We start from the raw sequence: 22,336 nt of genomic DNA, 5'->3' as shown, positions 1-22,336 counted from the left end.
GAACCTGCTTTTTAATGCTGTATAGTTGCACACGTTAACATGCCTATAGTAGTCACAAGACGAACTGTAGTTTTGTCCACTTATGTACTGGCTTAATTTTTTATGCTTCAGAAGCTGCCTTTGGAACTTAACACAGGTGATATGTGAAAAAGTAGGAAGCAGACTAAATTCAATAAACACACTTAATTTAGAATTATGTTGTTTTTGCATGACAAAGGTTCTTCAATTATCTCTAAAACGTGTGGACAGAAAGAAAAATGTGTTTCAAATCAAATCAAATCACTTTTATTGTCACATCACATGTGCAGGTACACTGGTACAGTACATGTGAGTGAAATTCTTGTGTGCGAGCTTCACAAGTAACAGAGTTGTGCAAAATACAATAACGTAAAACAAGCAAAATATAAGAATGGCTACATCTGAAACTAATAAATATATGTACAATATATATATATGCATACAGTATATGCATTTCTGGATGTGTATACTAAATATGTTTTTCTGTGTGTGTGTGTGTGTGTGTGTGTGTGTGTGTGTGTGTGTGTGTGTGCATATTTTACAAATTAAATAGAGTAAACAATAAAATAAAATATATAAAAATATACAGAGTTGAGACATGTGCAAAACAGTGGCATTACTGTACAGTATGGAGTGCATAATGTTGAAGTTCCAGTAGTGAAGCTGAGGTGTCTATGAAGTGTTCAGCAGTCTGATGGCCTGATGGAAGAAGCTGTCTCTCAGTCTGCTGGTACGGGACTGGATGCTGCAGAACCTCCTTCCTGAGGGAAGTAGTCTGAACAGTTTATGGCTGGGGTGACTGGAGTCCTTGATGATCCTCCCTGCTTTCCTCAGGCACCGCTTCCTGTAGATGTCCTGGAGGGAGGGAAGCTCACCTCCAATTATCCGTTCAGAGCACCGCACTACTCTCTGGAGAGCTTTGCGATTGTAAGCGGTGCTGTTGCCGTACCAGGTGGTGATGCATCCAGTGAGGATGCTCTCAATGGCACAGCGATAGAAGGTCCTGAGGATGCGGGGGCTCATGCCGAATCTTTTCAGTCTCCTGAGAAAGAAGAGGCGCTGCTGCGCCTTCTTCACTGTTTTGTTTGTGTGTACTGACCACGTAAGATCCTCAGCCAGATGTACCCCAAGGAACCGGAAGCTGCTCACTCTCTCCACAGCAGCGCCGTTGATGGTGATGGGGGTGTGTACTTCTCTGCACCTCCGGAAGTCCACTATCAACTCCTTTGTCTTTGCGACGTTGAGGGTGAGATGGTTGTCTTGACACCAGTGGGTCAGGGCGCTGACCTCCTCCCTGTAAGCCGTCTCATCACCATTGGTGATAAGACCCACCACTGTAGTGTCGTCCGCAAACTTCACAATGATGTTGGAGTTGTTAGTGGCTGTGCAGTCGTAGGTGTAGAGTGTTTCTAACAGTGTGTTTCTAACAGTGTGTTTTTCTACCTGTGCACTTGTGCTATTCAATTCAATTCAGCTGAATCAGTTTTATTTATATAGTGCCAAATCACAACAGTTGCCTCAAGGCACTTATTGGTGCTACAATCAACTGATTTCGCTTCAGTGTTTTCCAGAAAAAGTCAAGAGTGCAGTGATAAAGTACAAACTTCATCAACGACAAAAGCAACACAGAACAGTGACTCTTTGCATTTATCTGCACAAACAGCATATTAACCCACTGCTAGATCCCAGAGTGATGTTAAAGTTGAATATAAGCCAACCAAAGCCTGATACTCCACAGGTAACAGAAGCAGTGATGACCAGTCAAACCTGCATGTTTTAGCCTCCATTTATACTGGTATATGTTTTTATAGCATCGCTTTGAAGTCTCTTTAGACTGGTTTTCAATTTGGCAGTGCAAGGACAAACACTGATCCTGGCCTATGCAACTATTAGCCAGAAATCAAATGATTCCCAAAATGTTAATCTGTCTAGTTAACTGTTAAGCTCTTTAATCCCAGTTGTTCCGTGTGGATATAGCGTGTGAATGTAAAGTAGACACCGCAATCCTGATGGTGGTTCTGGAGTAATAGTGAATATCACTGCACATCTGGAAAGCATTCACAGCAGTTCAGTTGTTCCACACCTTGTCATGTTACAACCTTATGCCAAAACACATTCAGTTCATTGTCACTACAAAATTCTACACAAAATAACCCGTAATGATAAAGTCAGAAAAGTTTGCTCAAATTTCTTGCAAATTTAATAAAACAAAAAAACAACAACAAAAACATGTACATAAGTATTCACCGCTGTTATTCAGTCCTTTGTTGAACCACCTTTGGCTGCAGTTGCAGCCTTAAATGTTTTTGAGTATGACTCTACAAGCTCGGTACATCTATTTTTAGGCAGTCTTTCACACTCTTTTTTGCAAAACCTCTCAAGCTCCAGCATGTTATAGTTGGAATAGTTAGTACACAGCTATTTTCAGACCTCTCCAGAGATGTTTGGTCAGGTAATAGATATTCACAGAGTGGTCCACTCTGTGGCCAATCCTTTATTAACTTGGCTGTGTGCTTAAGGTCATTGTCCTGGTGGAAGATGAGCCTTTGCCCAGTCCGAGGTCCAGAGTGCTCTGAGCATTGCTGTACATTGCTTTATTCACCCAAAAACCATCCCCACAGTATGATGCTGCCACCAGAATGGTTCACTGCAGGGAATGTACTGGTCAGGTGATGACCGGTGCCTGGTTCCCTTCAACCATGACCCTCTGCATCCAGGCCAAAGAGTTTAATATTAGCTTCATCAGACCAGAGAATTTTATTTCTTATGATCTGAGATTCCTTCAGATGCCTTTTGGCAAACTCCAGGGGGGCTGTCATGTGCATTTTACTGAGGAGTGGCTTCTGCCTGGCCCCTCTACCGTACAGGCCATATAGATGGGGTGCTGCAGAAGTGGTTGTCATTGGAGCTCTTCCAGAGTGGCCATCGGGTTCTTGGTCACCTGACTGACTAAGGGCCTTCTAACTCGACTGCTCAAATTGATAAGTTGCGAATACTTATGTACATGTTATTTTTTTTGTTTTGTTTTTTATTTCTAATAAATTTGGAATTTGAAAGACTTTCAATAAACTATCTATTTTGTAATAATGCTGTAACATGACAAAATGTGGAACAAGTTAAGCGCTGTGTATATTCCCTGGACACACTGTAAAGTTTCTGTTTGGTCACTGAGTTGAATGCCAGAATGCTATGAATATCTACTGCCTGGGGACACGACTTCTATGCAATCAATCAATTTCAGCACCTTTAAAAATACTATTGCTCATTTTTCAAGGTCAGCATCCATCCAATGATGTCAGCCTGAACACAAAAACTGATGTCTCTGCAGGTCCATTTACTACTACTATGAGATGCAGTAATACTTCATACTGACTGACGCCAATGTGGAGAGAATCTTCATGGCTCAGCAACTTCCACTGAACTGTATCACACAGTTCTTCTCACACGCTTCCCTATAGAGGAGCTAGGGGATGCAAACGGAAACAGAAGGAGTTGAATAGGGAAACAAAAGCTAGCTGCAGTATTTGGAGGTGTTCAGTACATTAGACGTGGATTCACAGAAACTAGAGCAGGGCTTATTTTTAATGCCTTGTTGTTGAATGTGAAATTTATTGGCCACTGCTCGAGGATGCCAAATTGTGTGCAGATGCCAGACACTTTTGTCCAGGGTCAGAGGATAAGTATTTACAAGCACGTGTGCAGCCTGTGGACTATAAACACATACAGCTGTCCTGGGTCAGTCACACACTTTTTACACAACCCCAAATCCATAGCCTCTTCATCTTCCTAACCCAAATGTCATCACACTCCTGATAATGTACAGAACATCACCAAATTCCCTAGGCTAGATTACCACAAAGACAAAGTAATCAAAACTGTATATTGGTTATGTAATTCATATAAATGCAAATTCATTGGATTTGGGCAAAGAGAAAAGTACAATAACAGCTATCACAGTTCTCATTAATTCTTAATGTGAGCTGTTTTGATGTGAGTTTTTTACTTTGTTTATTCTTTGACTCTTAAATAATTTTCTATTAAAAAGATACTTGACACCTTCATGGTGAACACGCCTCTGGCAAAACTGTGTTTAATAGAGAAAGCAATGCAAGTCTCCTAACTTTTACAAATAAACCTTTAATTAAGGAGCCCAATCAACATGAAGCGGAGCGAGAAAAAAAAGGCTGAGGCAGAAGGAAGAGCCTGTCTCTGTGGCTCATCCAACATTCAGGCAGATGAGTTGCTCTCAGCAGTAACCCCAACACGATCACTGGCACATTGTTTGAGCTGGTTTAGCCTGTCCACGATAGCTATGCGTTGCAACTTCCTCCTTAGCTCCACCTTTTATGCTGTTCATGATGTAATCAGTGTCCGCAATGCCAAAAAAAATTACTGCAGTTAGAAAATGTCTTTTGACTAAAGTAGTCCCGATTTGTTCAGGTTTTTAAAGGTTTCCAGAAAATTAATCTTACTGACTTCAGCAACACCTGCTTCCCCTGATTTTTTATTGTTCTAGTACCTCTAATATTGATGACATTACCAGCAGCCTGACCTTGCATTGCCACTATGAATATGAGAACATGTTCCTCCTTGATAGTGGACTTCATGAAGACCAGGAAACACTTGACCCCTGTTTCAATCCAGGGGGTCAGTGTTGACATTGTGGAGGACTATAAATATCTTGGAGTTCACATTGACAATACACTGGACTGGGCTAAAAACACCACAGCACTTTACAGAAAGGGCCAGAGTCGTCTCTATTTTTTGAGGCGACTGAGGTCCTTCAACATCTGCCAGAAAATGCTCAGGATTTTCTACGAGTCTGTTGTGGCCAGTGCGATCCTCTATGCTGTTGCATGCTGGGGGAGCAGGCTGAGGGTCGCAGATGCCAACAGACTCGATAAACTGATCCCTAAGGCCATTAATGTTGTGGGGATGGAGCTGGACTCCCTTAAGGTGGTGTCGGAGAGGTGGATATTGTCCCACCCACTCCATGACATGCTGGTCAGTCACAGGAGCACGTTCAGTGAAAGACTGAGATTACCGGAAGCACCACTGAACGACACAGGAAATCATTCCTGCCTGTGGCCATCTCTCTGTACAACGCATCCACTTAACACACTGTTTACTGCTACAGCTACACATGTTTCTTTTTCAGCTATTTATTAATAAGTGACTTTTATATATATATATATAAGTCACTTATTAATATATATATATATATATATATATATATATATATTGTACTATTCTTAGTTAGTGTATTGTCTGTCTTGTTAATGTTTGTTTATAATGGAGCACTGTAACAAAAAATAATTTCCCCCAGGGATCAATAAAGTATTCTGATTCTGATGTTGATGTTACGATTTAGATCCAAGAACCATGGTGCAACTTTAGCCTTACCTAGATACTAAAGCATTACAGCTGACATCTTGATTTTTTTTCTTTTAACAGTTCAGTAGATACTCAGCCACGGCTGATTTTCCTATTTGTCCATTGAAGACAAAACACTTGAGTCTTAATGAACATCGCACTGGACCAACAAGAACTTTCGTTCCAATCAGTCTACATATGTTTTATGTCCATAAAATGTCCATATGGTCCATAATTTTGGGCCATTAAGTCCCTGTACAACCATAGTTGAGGCTCAGTTATTATTGCACCTCTGCTTTTTGCAAATAATGTGGATTTTGCCATTGTATTGGACTTCCAGGTCACAAGTGGGGGCAGCTTGCAGCCAAAGAGTCTCCTGGCTGTAGCTCAGGAGGTAGAGCAGGTCATCTACTGATCAGAAGGTTGGTGGGTTAATCCCTGGCTATTCTGCAAATACCCTTGGGCAAGATATAAACCTTAAGTTGCTCTCTAATGCATCTATTGGAGAAAGAATGGTGGTGAATGTTAGTTAGTAAGCACTTAAAAGCATAGAAGAAAGTTCATGTTGCATGAAGTGCTTTGAGTGCTCCAGGAGAGTAGAAAAGCGGTGTATAAGAATCAATCAATTTACCAAATGAGTTAACTTATATGAAATATATCAAAGCTTCAGCTGAACAGTATAAGATTTCCCACAGATTTCTGCATTTAAATACCAAAGGCAGCAAACAGTGTTTCCAACAAACTGCTGGTTACTAAAAGAAAAAAGAAAAGGAAAAAAAGAAAACAACAGGCCACCAACCATAAATGGAGAATGAGCACAGACTTTATTGTCAACAAAATTCATTTTTTTGAGTATGTCAAAGGTTGATTTGGTTAAATTAAATTGATTACATTTTGTCCACAAAAACTTCAAACTCTCCCACAGAGAACCTTCCTTTTGCTTTCTCTTCTTGGTCAGTACTGCCATGCAGTTTCCTGAGACACTCACAAACATCGTAAAACCTATATTATGTTTCACACATTGCAAGTAACAAGCTGTAACTGTGTCATTTGTAGATTACTCATACGTCAGCTCATTTACAACCCTAATTAGGTCTATGATGGTCATTTTGAAAAGGAAATGACTACAGCTCTCTGTTCGTGAATTTAGAGAGAATCATCATCGCAGGACCTTTTACTCACAGCTATGGCTTTTCTGACTGAAGCCTTAAAAAAACACCCTGCTCAGTAAATCTGGCCATAAATCTTGTAATTGTCTTATTATCAATGTTGCAAGAAATAAAAATTTCCATCACTGTAAATAATCAAGTTTGAGGCCTAATAAACAGGTTCTCTCTTCTTTTTTTTACTGTGCCCATTTAGACTAACTCCTTTTGCAGGATCTGAAATGGGCTGAAATATTTTCATTGGAAACTGAATGTGTAAAAATCACACATATACTGAGTAAACCATATGAGAAGACAACCCTCAGCAAAACTGCTAAGTTTCTTATCAATTCCTGTGCACTTACTTTGCTAAACTCGTGTAATTCCCAGTCCATTCAAAGTGTCTGACTGGAATCTGGGACAGAAAAAATAAATATAACATGAGCTCTTTAGGTGCTGAAAATTCTGTGAGTGTGACCCGAATCATCTGTGGAGCCAATGTTTCATCAGCTTATGACCTTTCTAAAAGAGCGCTGGACCATTAACATGAACCCTGGTAAGATAAGGGAGGCACTCAATCAATCCACGTCTCTATACTGTATAATCTTGTTGAACAACAGAAGCGGGAGAGTCAGGGTGCTTATTGATCACACCAGAGACTTTCTTTGACAACACAGTCTTTAGCTATTACACTCAAAGTTTCCTATCACCTGCGACCAGAGAATAGCAATTCCCATTTCCAATTCCCAGGTTGAGCCAAGTCAATGTAATCAGCTTTCAGATAAATGACTGGGCGATCAATAAACCTTTTAGTGTCATGAAAGGAAGGAAGAGAATTAGCATCTGCATTTCTGGAGTGACCTCTGCTTGATTCAACCAAGCCATGACCAAGTCCAAATGCATTTTCATTTGGCAGCTGAAATTAAAGCGTTATGGGAAAGGGGCTATAAGATGATAACCGAGTTAATGAGTGGCCTATCAATAACTCTATAACATTGTCTGCTGCAGCCTGTGAGAGATGGGGATATCTTTTAAGTGGTGTTGATGTGCCCGGCTTTGGACATGGGATTAAAGTAATTATAATTAAAGTTGGAACATGTCTGGTCTGACAGGGAATGATTATGCAGCGCTCTAGCAGTCAAGGATCCTCCTGTTTGATCTTCCAGTTCATCTGGAAAAAATGTGTGCATGGCTGTATAGGCTATAGAGGCTGTGAACATGTAAGACCTACTAGACATATTTTATAGCTTTGATCATTTATTGAAATAACAAGCATAGCAACCAAACATATATGCATAAACAACTTTGAAACTGGTCATACAAGTTGGACTTTGGCCCTTACAAAGCTGTGGTAATCATATGGTTAGCAAAGATACATGAGAAAGAAAGTCTTCTGTTTAGATTCATAACTCAGGTATCATGTGTATCACTAAAATGAGAAAATAGCAGCTCTTTCCAAAATAATGTTCACCATATTTTTAGTTTAGTTTAGTTTGTTAGCATTAAACCAAATAACCAGTACTCTAGTTTATAAGCCAGAGAACGTGTCAGTTTAAAGATGTCTACCGTATTTCCCGGAACAAAGCGCACCTGAATATTAGCCGCACAAGCTAAAATCAGGGGAAAATCCTGTTTTGTACATACATTAGCCGCAGGTGTTTCAATGTTGACTTATCATATGTAAGAGAATATGCACAAAGGGAATTGTCAGGAAAGAGATGGCTGTTTGGAGACAGATCACTTTTATTAATATTTTGAAAAACAAGTTCTGGGTACATATTTGCACATGTAGTACATAACAGTAACCTATAGCACACCAGAAAAATAGATTCGGACTACCTTTTAGGCTCAGGTGCAGTGACACAGCTTTAACAAGAAGAAAAGTCAGTCATTCACCACCATCTTTCTCTTCTTCCTGCGCACTAAAACCACCAAAGTCCTCTCCTCCAGTGTCGGATACAAACAGGCTCAGGATGGCTTCGTCATCCACTCTCCGCTTCTCTCCTTCGTTGTCACTTTCAAAACCAAAGAAATCCTCGTTGTCAGTGTCAGAGTTGAACACCCTCAGAAGGGCCGTGGCGGTGTCCTCCTCTCCATCATGCAGCAGTCCAGCCCTTCAAAATCCGTTGGTGATCGTGGATGTTTTCACACTTTTCCACGCTGTCAGAATCCACCAGTGGAGTTGGGCATAACTTGCTTTTCGCAAGTTTATCGCCGCTCATCATCCACGCCTCCAGCTGAACGCGTAGTGCTACTTTGAAGTTTGTTTTTCGCGCTACTTCGTACGGCACTACGTTGCCTGGCGGACGGACATGTGACTAACATACCACTCTTGAACCCCGATCCTTCCGCCAGGCAACGTAGTGCCATACAACAGCGGAACAAACAAAACAAATCGTCTTACGATATGACAAAAATCATGGATAATCCATAGAAAAGCTGCACCTGACTAAAAGCCGCAGGGTTCAAAGCTTGTGCAAAAAGTAGCGGCTTATAGCCCGACAATTACGGTAAATAGTTCTAATGCCCATATGAAAAAAGTTGCATCAAGTACAATGGAATCAGAATGTTCACTCATTAAGCATCACTGAGGTTGAAGACATGTTTCTAAATGAATTCCAACTTAGAACAAAACTAGCTTTCAGGATTTGTTTAGCCGACTCCTCGTGCCTGCTTCCGTCCTTAGACAGCATCAAAGATGGACGTGACTATCGCGACGTCATTGGTGGTTTGTGTAGTTCTTCATGTCTCTAGCGTTTTCGCTGCTATTTTGGTTTACAAAACAAATGGATGCAGAGAAGGCGAGTCTGACAATAACACCAACTAGCAATGCCAGTGACTTGTCTGTCACAAGTCATTAGCCACAATTTCTTATTCAGCATGACCTGAAATGAGGAACTGATCCTGTAATAGTAAAATATTTACATAGATCAAAGCAGAAAGGTTTTTTTCGTAGACTTCTAATGACTTGACGCCTCCTGAGTGAGGTGTTCTTGGATTGTCCTACCGAGATGAGGCACCTGGGCAGACCCAGGACATGCTAGAAAGATTATATCTCTCGGCTGGCCTGGGACAAGCTGGAGGAGGTGGCTGGGGAGAGGGAGGTGTGGGCTTCTCTGCTTGGGACTGCTGCCCCCGTGACCCGGCTCCGGACAAGCGGAAGAAAAATGGATGGATGGACTTCTAATGACCAGAAGTGTTTTTGCAACCACAGCTATTGCCAGCTCGAGATGTTGAGGTAGAACTCAGGTTTAAGGCACTTCCCAGAAGCTACTACAAGTTTGTTTTAGGCATGTAGCTTAAAGCTACGTTAGCTACGACTAACATGACACAGTTGAATAAGAAAGAACATCTGGTGTTCTACACTGATTTTTAATTTGTGAATGAGTGAAATTGACAGTTCTGACTATGGCAAATATAAGAGAAAACGCTAAATCGTACTTTTTCAATAAGTGCGCACGTTAAAGTAAATTGGACTCTGACGTTAAGAAGAGTTCTCAAAAATGATTATTTTATTGTAATGTGCAAAAGTTGCACATAAACTAATGGTAGTTAAATAGTTTGGTGCACAATATTTAAAGCTGAAAGTGCCTGAAACCACAGGGCAAAAACTTTGGGAGAATAAAATATGTATTAGCTGTGTTGTTCTGAGACTCAACATTTTGTGCAAAGACAGATATTTGAATAATTAACTACAGAATCTGATCTGAGCTTACTTACAATATAATATGATTCGCCATTGTCAGTGAACTATTAAAGCTTCACAATAATCCAGCAAAAATGTGTTGAGATATATTAAATGACGTCTCTAACTGAAGATAATTGCCACAGAAAGCATAAAAGCATACTCATGAAACTTTATTACATAATGATGCAATGTTTCAGATGAGATCAAAGTGGCAGGCTCTCACGCAGACCTGAATTTCCATTTACAGAGTGGTAGGAGCCCTGAATGAGATTTTATCAACAATTGCAACTTTAATCCAGGAGTCTCTCTTTTCCCTTTGCTTTATTTGTTTTCCTTTGCCTTATTTTTTCCCCCTAAATAACTCACAGGCATCAGAAGACTTTTCCTGGGACCAAAATGAACATATAAAATCACTGAAAGACAGTGCTTTAAAAGTAATGAATAATTTATTGGAGGCAATTGTCTGTTTTTGTGTATGAATTATTCACTTTTTATGTTCAAGCACCGACAATCATTACTGCAAAATCATTCATGCATATTCCCACATCCCTTGCTGACTAATTTCCTCTGCTTATCTGGAAGGAAAAGGGCAAGCATTTAGACCTGCCACTGCAATAATGACATTTTACTGTATTTTTAGAGCATGCTACACAAAGCTGCTGTTCAAAATCATATGATGTACACACAAAATATGTGAATGTATAATGTTGTTGTATATATGTATATAAAAAAGAAGAGACTACCGTTTCTTTTTCTTTATAGCCATTCATCTTTTACAGTACAAATATAGAAGAATTCAGTTTGTCAAGGACGAGGTTCCATATGGTCATGCACTGACTGTTAAACCATTGCCCTGTTTAACAACAAAACCCTACGGGATACATTTTCCACACTAAGTGCATAAAAATCCCAGTTTCCACCTATTTCTGGCCTAAGCTGCAATAAACATGCTTCTACGAGGACGCATTAGGAGTTAGAGCACTTTGACACAGCCTGCCAGGCAGCTGTCACCATGTACAACCTTTAATGGAGGGAAAAAATTATCCATTACCTTCACATTTAGTACAAAAACGTCAGGTAGCACTTGCGCAATGTCAAGGGGCCATTTTACAAAAAGTTGCTTTGGCCAACCAAAGACGTATGTGGACACTAATAAAAAGTAAAGTTACAAGTTTTTAAAAAAAATTAACAGACGCAATGAGCTCATTTGTTACAAATTTGTCTCTCAGAAGGTGTTTAAGTCTCACTGGGCCAGCCTTCAGCTGGAAACATGCAGCACTTTTCATTAGTCAGGAGTGTGAAGCAGCCTTTGGATGTAGGGAGGGGAAGATGCCACTATGCAATAGTTGAATGATTGAGATAAATTAAATATTTTTTTCTTTGACAGCTACGTATCTATCCTGAAACATTTTTTTTTTCTTTGTGAGAGTTGCGCAAAGTATATTGCTGTTTGACAGTCAAAGAATCCTGGCACATCCACATTTAATTCCAATCTACAATAACATGATATAAAGTCAATCCACTTGGTGATAGGGGTCCAAGTGCCTTTTTCCCCCCTTGGCAAAGTTTATGATAGCTTTTAAACCCCCCTGTGTTTCTTCAGGGAATGTAAGCTGTTCAAATGGCATTATAATTAAAAGTTCATACTTAAAACAGCAATTTAATATATTTTGCTGAATTAAATTAAAAAGTGTCAGGGGATGTTGTGATTGCCTCTGAGAGGGCCAGCGCTTAGCAGCCACCTTAAGACACACATGTATTTTCTGTATATAACACAAGTAATAGACTGTTTAGAAAAGAAAAAACTTTAAGCATGTGCCAGGTTAGAATTAGCCAGTAATGCTTAATGCTAACCTAGCTTAGTTAGGTTTATGTTAGCTTGTGTATTTGTCTAGGCTTTTGTTTTTGTTAGCAAAACAATGGTTATCAAGTGTAAAATCAATAATATATCTATATTTTCTCTGACTGGTACCCTATAGTAGTATACGGCAACACACAGACGATTATATGTTATAGACTGTTTAGAAAATGAGAACTTTAATTATCTGCCAGTTTAGCATTAGCTAGTGCTAAATTCTAACTTAGCATCTTAGCTAGTATTTACTAGCATGCGTGTTTACTGTAGGCTTGTGTGTACAATACAGCATACCCATATTTTTCTGTATTTTTTGGTCCTACAGTAGTATAGGGCAACGCATGGACAATTGTACTGTTTTTGTTTTGTTTTGTTATACTTTTAGCAATGTAAACCTATTTCTGTTTCAAATCATGTTTGTCAAGTATTCTGACTAAATATTCTTATCATGAGTGAGTAGAGTTTCAATTGACCATAAGACAGTATAAGATGATTTCCTTTTAACCACTAGTCAGCCCAGACTACCATGCGTGTCATTTACATTAGGTGTTCCAGCATAAATCCAAAATAAATGGAAACTTGTACACCCAAATCTTGTTTTTTTACATCCTTAAAGATGATTGCTGTACAATCATTACACCCTGGAAGAAGAACAGTTCAAAGAAAACTTTAAAACCCTCAAATTACTATGACATTCATGCCCATGAGTGGCTGTAAACCACAACTGTATACACATGAAAGCCTTACTTTGATGGTAGTGGTTAGGGCATTAGAGAAGAATAATATGTGCATGCATATATGTGGTGGGCGTCACTCAGCACATTGTTATCCAACAGTGGTAGTATATGACACACTGCTACTCTCATTGACAAACCACCAAGTAATCAAAAGTAAAGCCCTACCAATATATTAGCTGCTCGTAAATATTGGATTTTCCTGCTATTTGTCATTTTGTGGAAAGAAAGAATCGGGATGTTATTGTGAAACATAAATGAGATTCGTTTCATTAGTAAATGTATGAAGATAAAAGCTGAGCTGAGCTGCTCAGCTGTGATATCCTGTCGTGTCAATCTGGACTTAGATATGATCTGCATTATAACTGCAATGCAATCAGTTATTTCTATAGAACATAATCTGTAAAAGAACAGCAAGTTTTGCATTGTACATCAGCTGGCTACACCCATAGCAATCCTTCCAAAGCTCTTATTGCCAAGCTGGTCTTTGTGTGTCCTGGCACCTCCACCTTTTCTAATCCTCGCGCCCCCCTTCCCCTGAGTTCATCCTCTGTTTCCCTCTGCTGCACTGTCGCCATTTCTCCAGCTTCCTCTGTAATGAATAGTTGTAACCAAAATTTTCAGAAGTCAAAAATAGGATATTCAAGTACTCCAGAGTTACTGTTAGGGTACTTTATATCATCAGGGGTGACTCCACGATTTATGACTTATGTAGACTTTTGCTAACAATTTTATTTATAATAATACTAATAGATTGCATTTATATAGCACTTTTCGAGACCCTCAAAGCGCTTTACAATTCCACTATTCATTCACTCTCACATTCATACACTGGTGCAGGCAAACCACAGTTGTAGCCACAGTTGCCCTGGGGCAGACTGACAGAAGCGAGGCTGCCATATCGTGCCATCAGCCCCTCTGGCCATCAAAAAAAAAAGCAACAGCGCTATTTCAGAAATACCATCTACCTCTGCCCTTGAACTTGAGGTCAAGGTCACTGAGATTCAAATTTGTCAGATATTTTTAGTAGATATGCCTATGGCAGGGGTGGCCAACTCCAGGCCTCAAGAGCCGGTGTCCTGCAGGCTTTAGATAACACCCTGGGTCAACACACCAGAATCAAATGATTAGTTCATTACCAGGCATCTGGAGAACTTCAAGAAATGTTGAGGGGGTAATTTAGCCATTTAAATCAGCTCTGATGGATCAAGGACACATTTAAATCCTGCAGGACACCGGCTCTGGAGGCCTGGAGTTGGCCATCCCTGCCCAATGGTATCAATGAAACTCCTTCGTCATGGACAAGCTTGGGTCATCGCACCACCTGCCCGGCAGGTTGACGACAATACTCCATCAAGCCTTTTATATCAAATTATTGACATTTGTCAAAGCCCACAGTGAGGCTATAGTGAAACAGACCTCTCTTCCATTTCATGACATACAGATACCTGATCATGCCCCTTTACATCACATTTAAATGCACTGGACATCGTAGGCACAGTCATGATAAATGTTATGAAAGAGCATATGAATCTTTCACCACAGCTTCTGACAAAATATTAGTGTGAGTGAGTTGTAACCTGTTAGTCCATGTAGATTTCAAATAACTATAACAACTTAGGACTTACTAAGAATTCATTATTCATGATTTCTGATGTTTTACCAGCTTTCTAACTTTTCCGTATAAGATGTTATCTCCGTGCCTAAGAAATAAGAATACTAGTCTGCATGTCACATCAGCATACAGAGCTCTGTCAATGCAATCAGTGAAGAGTAAAATGTCCAATACACACATTGCGACAACAGTAAAACAAAGCAGTTATGTTAATGATATCTGTGAGTCAGACATGACGCCTGTCAGGTCCATTTAGTTGACGACTTTTTTAAGATGTTTGGTTTGGCAATTTTGATTTGGCTCTTAGATTGTTTATTGGTACATTTCAGTCCCTATGAAAAGTTTTGTGACAACACCCACACACCCACAATCTCAGTACTACTGATAAATAGTTTCCTTCCCACGCCGACTGTGAGCCAACAATAATGACTGAGATGATTGTGAACAATTACCTGTCAGCGTTTTGGGAAAACGATTGCTTAATATTGATTTGCTTTATTCTACTTAGAAAGCTCCTTTTCTCAGCTGTGTTGTCTGTACAATTGTGCTCTTCCCATTGGTGTTTGTAGTCCAAAATGATGGCAGTGCTAATATAGATGAATCAAGCAACAGTTATCAAAAAAGCGCCACAGTTTTGATGTTGTGCATACCAGCAAGTAGGAATTCTGAGAACATGAATAGACGTGTTCAGCGCTATCTGCAATCACATAACTCAGTCTTTCCTGTTATAGAAAACCCCAACAAAGCCACCAACTCTAAAGCATGCAATGACTCTCATTTTGCTGATGCCTAATTGCCAGAAATGACCAAAGCACAAAGCTGTACTTAGCAAATTTTATAGCACGTCTTGTCTTGTTCTCTTATCAGTTAAAATTTTAGGAATGTTAGAGAAAAAGCTGCTCCTACCTCACAAACTGCTGTTATGAGCTCGTAGTGATGCCGTGTGCGTGAGCATGAAGCTCTCAGTGCACTGCTGACTGCTGGCAGATGGCGATCTACGCGGTGAACGTTGAAAACGACTCCTCCTGTTGAAGTAATTGCCAGTTGTCCACAAGCGCTTGTTCTTCCTCAGATACTCCTTGTAGTTCTTGGTGAGCAATGTGTAGAGGAACGGGTTGATGCAGCTGTTGGAGTACGTCAGGCATGTGGTCAGGTAGTTGATGTTACGTTTGGCTTTGGTGGAGAGAGGCAACGAGGGGTGAAATTGACCCAGCAGTTGCCAGATCCAGAAGGGCAGGAAGCATGCCCAGAAGAGGAGCACAATTGTAAAGATCAAGTAGAGCACCTTCAAGGACATAAGAGCACAAAGAGGTGCCATCAGAGAGACTCAGATTTCACTTGATATTGGGATGTAAAATGCCAAGCTAATGTTAATGCATACATGCCAACCCTCCCGAATCCCGAATTTCAGTGCCCCTCCCAAAAATCTCCCGGAGCCACCATTCTCCCGAATTTCTCCTGATTTTTTACCCGGACAACAAAATTGAAAAACCATATCCCAGAATTCAAAGCGCGGCCCAGCCAATTCCAGTTTCCAGCAATGGCGGCAGCTACTTAGTTTTAATATTACTCTTATTTCTCTTTCTGGGTCGCAAAATAAACTTTTAACATATTGTCAGGCGAGAATGTAGCTGTGTACACTTCAAATATTTGAGCCGGCGAGAACAGCAAACCCCCGTCTTTCACTACTCAGGTTAAACATGATAAGTCATTTAGATAACTTAAAAATGTTATTGTTTGGCTTTTTTCAGTGTTTTATTTGTTCGTGAGTAAATCGGTTTGGCTGAGATTAAAGTTATTAGATTAGATTAGATTAGATTAGATTAGATTAAATAAAACTTTATTAATCCCTCAAGAGGATTCGTCCGGGGTTTTCACACAACTGAATAAACGTCAAACAGAAAACTGATTAAACAGAAATGTGAGACGGTCGAGAATTTACGCCAGCATCCGGTTATATTTTAGATAGCAAGGAGCAGACGGCTGAGTTTCACTCCACCTAGAGATCTCGTGGCGTAATTCTGACCGTCCAGTTATATATATATATATATATATATATATATATATATATATATATATATATATATATATATATATATATATATATATATATATATATATATCCATCCATCCATTCGCTTCCGCTTATCCTTTTCAGGGTCGCGGGGGGCGCTGGAGCCTATCCCAGCTGTCATGGGGCGAAAGGCGGGGTACACCCTGGACAGGTCGCCAGTCTGTCGCAGGGCTAACACATAGGGACAGACAACCATTCACACTCACATTCACTCCTAGTGACAATTTGGATTAATCAATTAACCTATCCCCACAAGCTGCATGTCTTTGGACGGTGGGAGGAAGCCGGAGTACCCGGAGAGAACCCACGCAAACACGGGGAGAACATGCAAACTCCACACAGAAAGACCCCGGCCTGACGGTGGAATTGAACTCAGGACCTTCTTGCTGTGCGGCAACAGTGCTAACCATATATATATATATATATATATATATATATATATATATGGGTGGGTGGATGGATGGATGGATGGATGGATGGATGGATAGCAAACATAATGGGCAATACAATGTGCAGACTTAAAGTCTTCCACACCAACTTGTCAAACATCACAATAACGTGCTATAGCAACATATATTACACTAACTTTGAGTTGCTGTAAAATAGTAGCAAGACCATAGTAAACTATTAGTACTGTTCATAACCGAACATCTGCTTCTTTAATGTGATGCCTTATGTGGTGCTGCTAGGTCAAAAGACTTCCGGTAAATGTCACTATATCATGGCTATTTTGTAGAAGGTCTACCGCACTAAGAAAAAAGACATTTCAGTCATATCACTTTAGCCAAGTGAAATGACTTAACCCAAACCCTACAAAACCCCTATATTTTGGAGAAAGGCAAAACCAGCTTTTGTGGATAGAGTGTAAATAGTTTTTGAGTTGTATCAGTTATCAGAATGATTTGTTCCCTAAGTGATAAGACTTTGGAGGACAATTTAATAAAAATTACATATTTTGATTGGGTTAAAGGTCATTATTAATGATGAGTTAGTCGTCAGAGGGTAAATAAGCTACCAACCAATTTCTGGTTATAGGTATGGTTAGGATTATGTTAACATAAGTCAGATTATGATTTTCACCTATTTAGCATACTTAAACAAAAAACGTATTACAGAAAGGGAAAATGCATGCATAAGATGTTTTGGCGACTCAAATTATTCGTGCACTGTAATATCAGTGACCAGTAAATCTGGTTGGCCCCAGATCTTTAATAGTGTCCCTACACAGTAACTCGTCTAAGGTATTGTATGGAAGCCAATGTTAACTCATTAATCCTTTCAGTAACTTCCTATAGACTTTGGTTGTGTTGTGTTTCTTGTACTCTTGTGTGACTTTAGCAACTATTGCAAACTATTTCCCTGTGGGGAATACTGACGTAATTTTCTCTCATTTCTTGGTGCAGCATGATAACAGCAAGAGATTCACAGTGAAGCACAGCCCTGGTAGGGAAGGAGAGAATTGTTAGGATATCAAATAGTAGCAATTTTAAAGGTAGGGTAGTCTATATTTTCCCTTGCGCTTCAAGATTCTCACCCTTAAATGCAAGTGATGGGTTACATTTAAGCGTGTCGGGAGAGAATAAAACCATCTTCAGCCCTGCTATGAAACAAAATGGAATGTGCATCAGACACACACTGCATAAAGTACTTCTTGTTTATTAGTGGAATATCTATGGAAGTTTGTACAGCATCACTGTGTCTAACTTCAAAATATTCATTAGGTTGGTGTTGATGGATGTGTTCATCTCCTGCTGAGCTGAAAACTGGGAAAGATGCAAGAGACGAGGTCGAAGTTGAGGCAGCTCACCAAAAAAGGAGAACTGAGATCGAGTTGGAGAGTCTGTGTGAAAATAACTGAAGAATTTTTAAGATATTATGTGATGCTCTCTTATTGATATAGTTGTTTCAGAGTATTGTACATAACTTGGCCTAAGAGTAAGATTTATTTTTTCATTCCAGCTTTTATATATGAGGATGTGCTTGGCTGAAAAAATAATGAGCAGATAAATCTAGAACATTATAATTATCTGTAGACTAATAAAGAGTTTATCTAATAATAATCATTTGATACAAATAGTGTAGTAGTCGCACGCGCCATTTCTCTGTGGTTTTTGTTCTTAAACTAAAGTTGTGTAATTATAATTACATATTCTTAGTTATGTAACATACTAATACAGGATCTTTAATAGTAATGGAGTCACTAGCAGATGACAGGAAGGTTTTTATCTCATTGTTATCAGTCTCACCAAGCAACCTCTTGCAACCACTTGGCAACCAGTCAGTCATGACATTGACTTTTCTCTAACAACCGGTGGTTACCAGGCAGTCACCAACCAGTCTCTAAACCTGTGTGACAAGGGCTTTAAATCTGTGGGAAACACTGTATTGCCCTTATGTTTCCAGGAAGAAATGTGGGTTTGAATAGAATTGGCATAGATAGCTGAGTAGTGGCATTTAAATATTCAACCCACACAAAAGGATTTGATAAGTGGTAAGACAGTAAGTGCAATGATAAAGCAAAATAGTCACATTAAACACATTAATTTGTGCTTAACTTACCTTTTGATTTGGTAATTTTTTGGTCTGTTTGAATGTCTCTGTCTGTGAAATCCAATAAGTGCGTGCAAGCTGGATGTAAAGATAGCCAATAATCAGTCCTGGAGCGACAATGCTAGTGCAAAACAGGAAGGAGATGTAAATCTTGTAGGAGAGCGGTGACAAAGTGGACTGACACATAGGCTTGGTGCCCACTGCCATCAGTTGAATTCTCACGATCATCGGTAGGGTGAGGATTAGAGAAGCTACCCAGACAAGTAGGGCAATAGCTTTCCGATAACTTTTCGATCGTTTCACTGTGTCGAGTGGCTTGAGCACTGCAAAGTAGCGTTCTGTACTCATGATTGTCAGAGTAAAGATGCTTGCGTGCATAGTCAGGAAGTCCATGCTTATCAGAATCCGACACCCTGCATCTCCAAAGTACCATCCCTTCAGGAAGTGTGTGCAGACTACGAAGGGGATGGTGAGAAGATACAGCAGATCTGCTAAAGCTAAGTTTATGATGTAGATGTACATGGAGGCTGCAGACCTCATGGAGTGGCACATCACCACCAGGGTGTAGATGTTCCCGGAGACTCCAATGAGACACATGATGGAGAGGATGGTTCCAATGGTAAAGGTGGCGGCTGTATCTTCAAGTGAGTTCAGAGGAGGGTCAGTTGCATTGCCGCCCCTTTCCACCAGGACTCCCACAGGCTCCATGGACACTGTTGTCATGTCTGGATGCAAGAGAAATGTATGGGAACAGGGAAATGATATATTAGCTCTCCAATATAGCCAATGCATGGAAGCTATTTTAATGAAGTGGATCTTTTGGGGATTTATAAACAGATTGCTAAAGTGTTAAAAAGACTATACTGGCATATTTTCTGCAAGCTATCATCTCCATTTTGAAAAAACACGCCAATAGGTAGATGTCACGGTCCGCTGTGACAGACCGTGTGGAGAGTGCGTGGAGGACTCAGGTGCAGACACGAGTGACACGGGAGTAAACTTTAAACAAAAGCGAGCCTTTTATTGTGGCTGGTAACGCAAGAGAAACAAACAAGAATAAGGGCAGCTCAAAAGCAATAACTAAACAGAAACCTAAACTGGGAATGAACTAAGGTAAGACTATGAATACAACAGACCGGGCATGGAAACATGGAGGGTGGGAACACAGACGACGCGACACAGACTGTACGAAACACAGAGACTAAATACACATGAGGGAAGATCAGGGGAAGTGGATGCACATGGGGAACACAGGTGACACTGATAATCATAACAAGACACGGCAGGAGTGAACGTAACACTGATGGGAGATGGGCAAAGTAAAGCAGGAAGTACACAGAGGTTCAAACAGGAGGAGAGAGAGCACGGGGAGAACGCAGACATAACGGGCTGGGGAAAACATAGAATAAAGCACAAAGAGAGACGAGGGCTCATAAATACACAGAGGGGCACACAGGGGGTAAGAGTCACGAAGGGAAAACACATAAGGAACAACGTAACAGATCAACCCAGGAAGCATGGCCTAAATAAAGAACAAAATACAAAAATACATGAAAACTAAGAATACTGGGCCCACATGGCCCAGGACCATGACAGTAGAGATCTAAACCATCTCTCACTCTGAGTCTCTGACTCATTGCATATTTACAGAGGTGGAGACCAAAAAGTGTCAAAACTACTAAACAAAAGGTTAAATTTCTGTCTGACTAAAGTTTAATCTGATTAATAAAAATTACCACAGCAGTGTTTTAGTAAGACCAAGTTGGTCAAGAAGTGAGGCGTTATCCTAAGTTTTGAAACTGTAGTACTAATGTTTAGATTCAGTCTGCACACTGTGACTCAAATGATGCAGAAAATCTGACACTGAAATAATCTTTGATGGAAATTAGCGCTCTTGTTATTGAGTGTTATCTGTCTGATTAACATTAGCACAATCTTAAACTCTGGTGACAAAAATGTGTCATAATTCTCTGCAAGTTTTTAAATGGGAAGAAGTTCGTTTTTTTTTATCATGCACTAACAAATATGTAGCCTATGGTCTTGTATGTTATTCTTTGAATAAGCTATGACTCCGTGTTATGAATCAGAATTATGACTTATGTGCTGAACTTAAAGTAAACATACTGTGAATTTCTAACTTGGTCAGTTGGTTACACATTTAGGTCTAGGCTGGAACCATGAATCTTAGTTTCTAAAGAAAATTTTGCTTATTCCCATTTGATTACCGCACAACTTAAGAAAAAGAGTCTCATGAACATTGCACAACTGAAAAATGATCCAAGTCATTTCTCAGAAGTAAGACTAAAGCTAAATGTATCAGAGTTGATCCAGTTGTTGCACTGATGTCTTTACTGAGTCATAGACATCTTCTTGTCAAGATTAATGCTCACCTGTCAAAATTCAGACAGAAATCACTAAGATGTAATTTCTCCGTTGTGACTTAAGTAGTACCAAAAAGCACCAGGGGCAGAGATAAAGTCAGGCTGGACTTATATTACATTTTAGCCTTCAGTAATAGAATTTCCTGGCAAGCTCAGAAAAGAACAGCAGTTCCTACTACATGCATGTAAATGCACAATTACAAATCTATTTGGGAAATAAAGTGAACTGGCTGACTTACCTGGGCTGCCTTACTGGACAGAAGAGGTTCAACACTCAGCTGTGGTTCCACTGGCCATGCTCTGTCAAACTTCACACTTGCTGGACAAATTTCACACTCCATAAAAGTCCCCACAGAGTGTAGAAAGGAAACCCACAGGTGGAGCAAAGGAAAAGAAATTTATATCCAGGAGTCCTGAAGGAGGAAAATGACCTAAATGACTCATCGACTACAACAAAAACCCTTCCACTGTTGACTCGTCTCTCGACAGCAAATCAACCAATCTAACGTGTCTTGATTCAAGAGAAAGTGCACTGATAGCAGCCTTAAAAGTTCTCTCCTATTCCCTTCACTCTTTGTGCACCTTAGCAGCATCCACGTACAGGATGTCAGCATCGGCAGAATCGGAAGAGAGAGAGAGAGAGAGAGAGAGAGAGAGAGAGAGAGAGAGAGAGGGAGAGAAAGGGGGGGAAGAAAGCATCAGTGAAACAATCACAGAAGTGAGAATCACGTTCAGCTACAGCTGGCTATGGAGAATCCTCTGTTTGACTGAGAGAGAGAGAGTTATAGAGAGAGTGTGAGTGTCAGAGGTAGAGAGGGCTGAGCAAAAGCAGGGAGAAAGGGAGGGAGGGAAACAGAGCTATCAGTGAGGTACTCTCGCTGAGAAGCCTGAAAGTGGGAGGGA

General features: G+C 40.1%; 1 protein-coding gene and 1 non-coding gene across 3 annotated transcripts in view; one reads left to right on the top strand and one right to left on the bottom strand.

The window, feature by feature from the left end:
* The window catches only part of uts2r1 (urotensin 2 receptor 1), a 66,980-nt gene extending 44,860 nt beyond the window's left edge, over positions 1-22,120 (bottom strand). Inside the window, exons 1-4 of one of the 2 annotated variants that reach the window (XM_085283813.1) lie at positions 22,016-22,120; positions 21,673-21,846; positions 19,062-19,777; positions 15,335-15,713 (exon numbers count right to left, since the gene is read on the bottom strand). In XM_085283813.1, coding sequence (XP_085139939.1) covers positions 15,336-15,713; positions 19,062-19,775 — 1,092 coding nt within the window. In that variant the 5' untranslated portion in view covers positions 19,776-19,777; positions 21,673-21,846; positions 22,016-22,120 and the 3' untranslated portion in view covers position 15,335. Of the gene's footprint in view, positions 1-15,334; positions 15,714-19,061; positions 19,778-21,672 lie in introns of both variants that reach the window. The other variant, XM_085283812.1, reaches the window with a different exon arrangement.
* On the top strand, positions 20,890-20,961 carry LOC146568056 (small nucleolar RNA SNORD36). Its single transcript, XR_014893700.1, has one exon. It is a non-coding gene; the product is annotated as a small nucleolar RNA SNORD36 (small nucleolar RNA).
* Positions 22,121-22,336: the final 216 nt, after the last annotated feature.

The sequence above is a fragment of the Mchenga conophoros genome, linkage group LG8 (genome assembly GCF_057382185.1).
Source record: "Mchenga conophoros isolate Kocher_MC1m ecotype Shallow Benthic linkage group LG8, M_conophoros_male_GT1.1, whole genome shotgun sequence".
NCBI lineage: Eukaryota > Metazoa > Chordata > Actinopteri > Cichliformes > Cichlidae > Mchenga > Mchenga conophoros.
The sequence above is the reverse complement of the archived record's forward strand: the minus strand, read 5'-3'. Positions and strand labels throughout refer to the sequence as shown.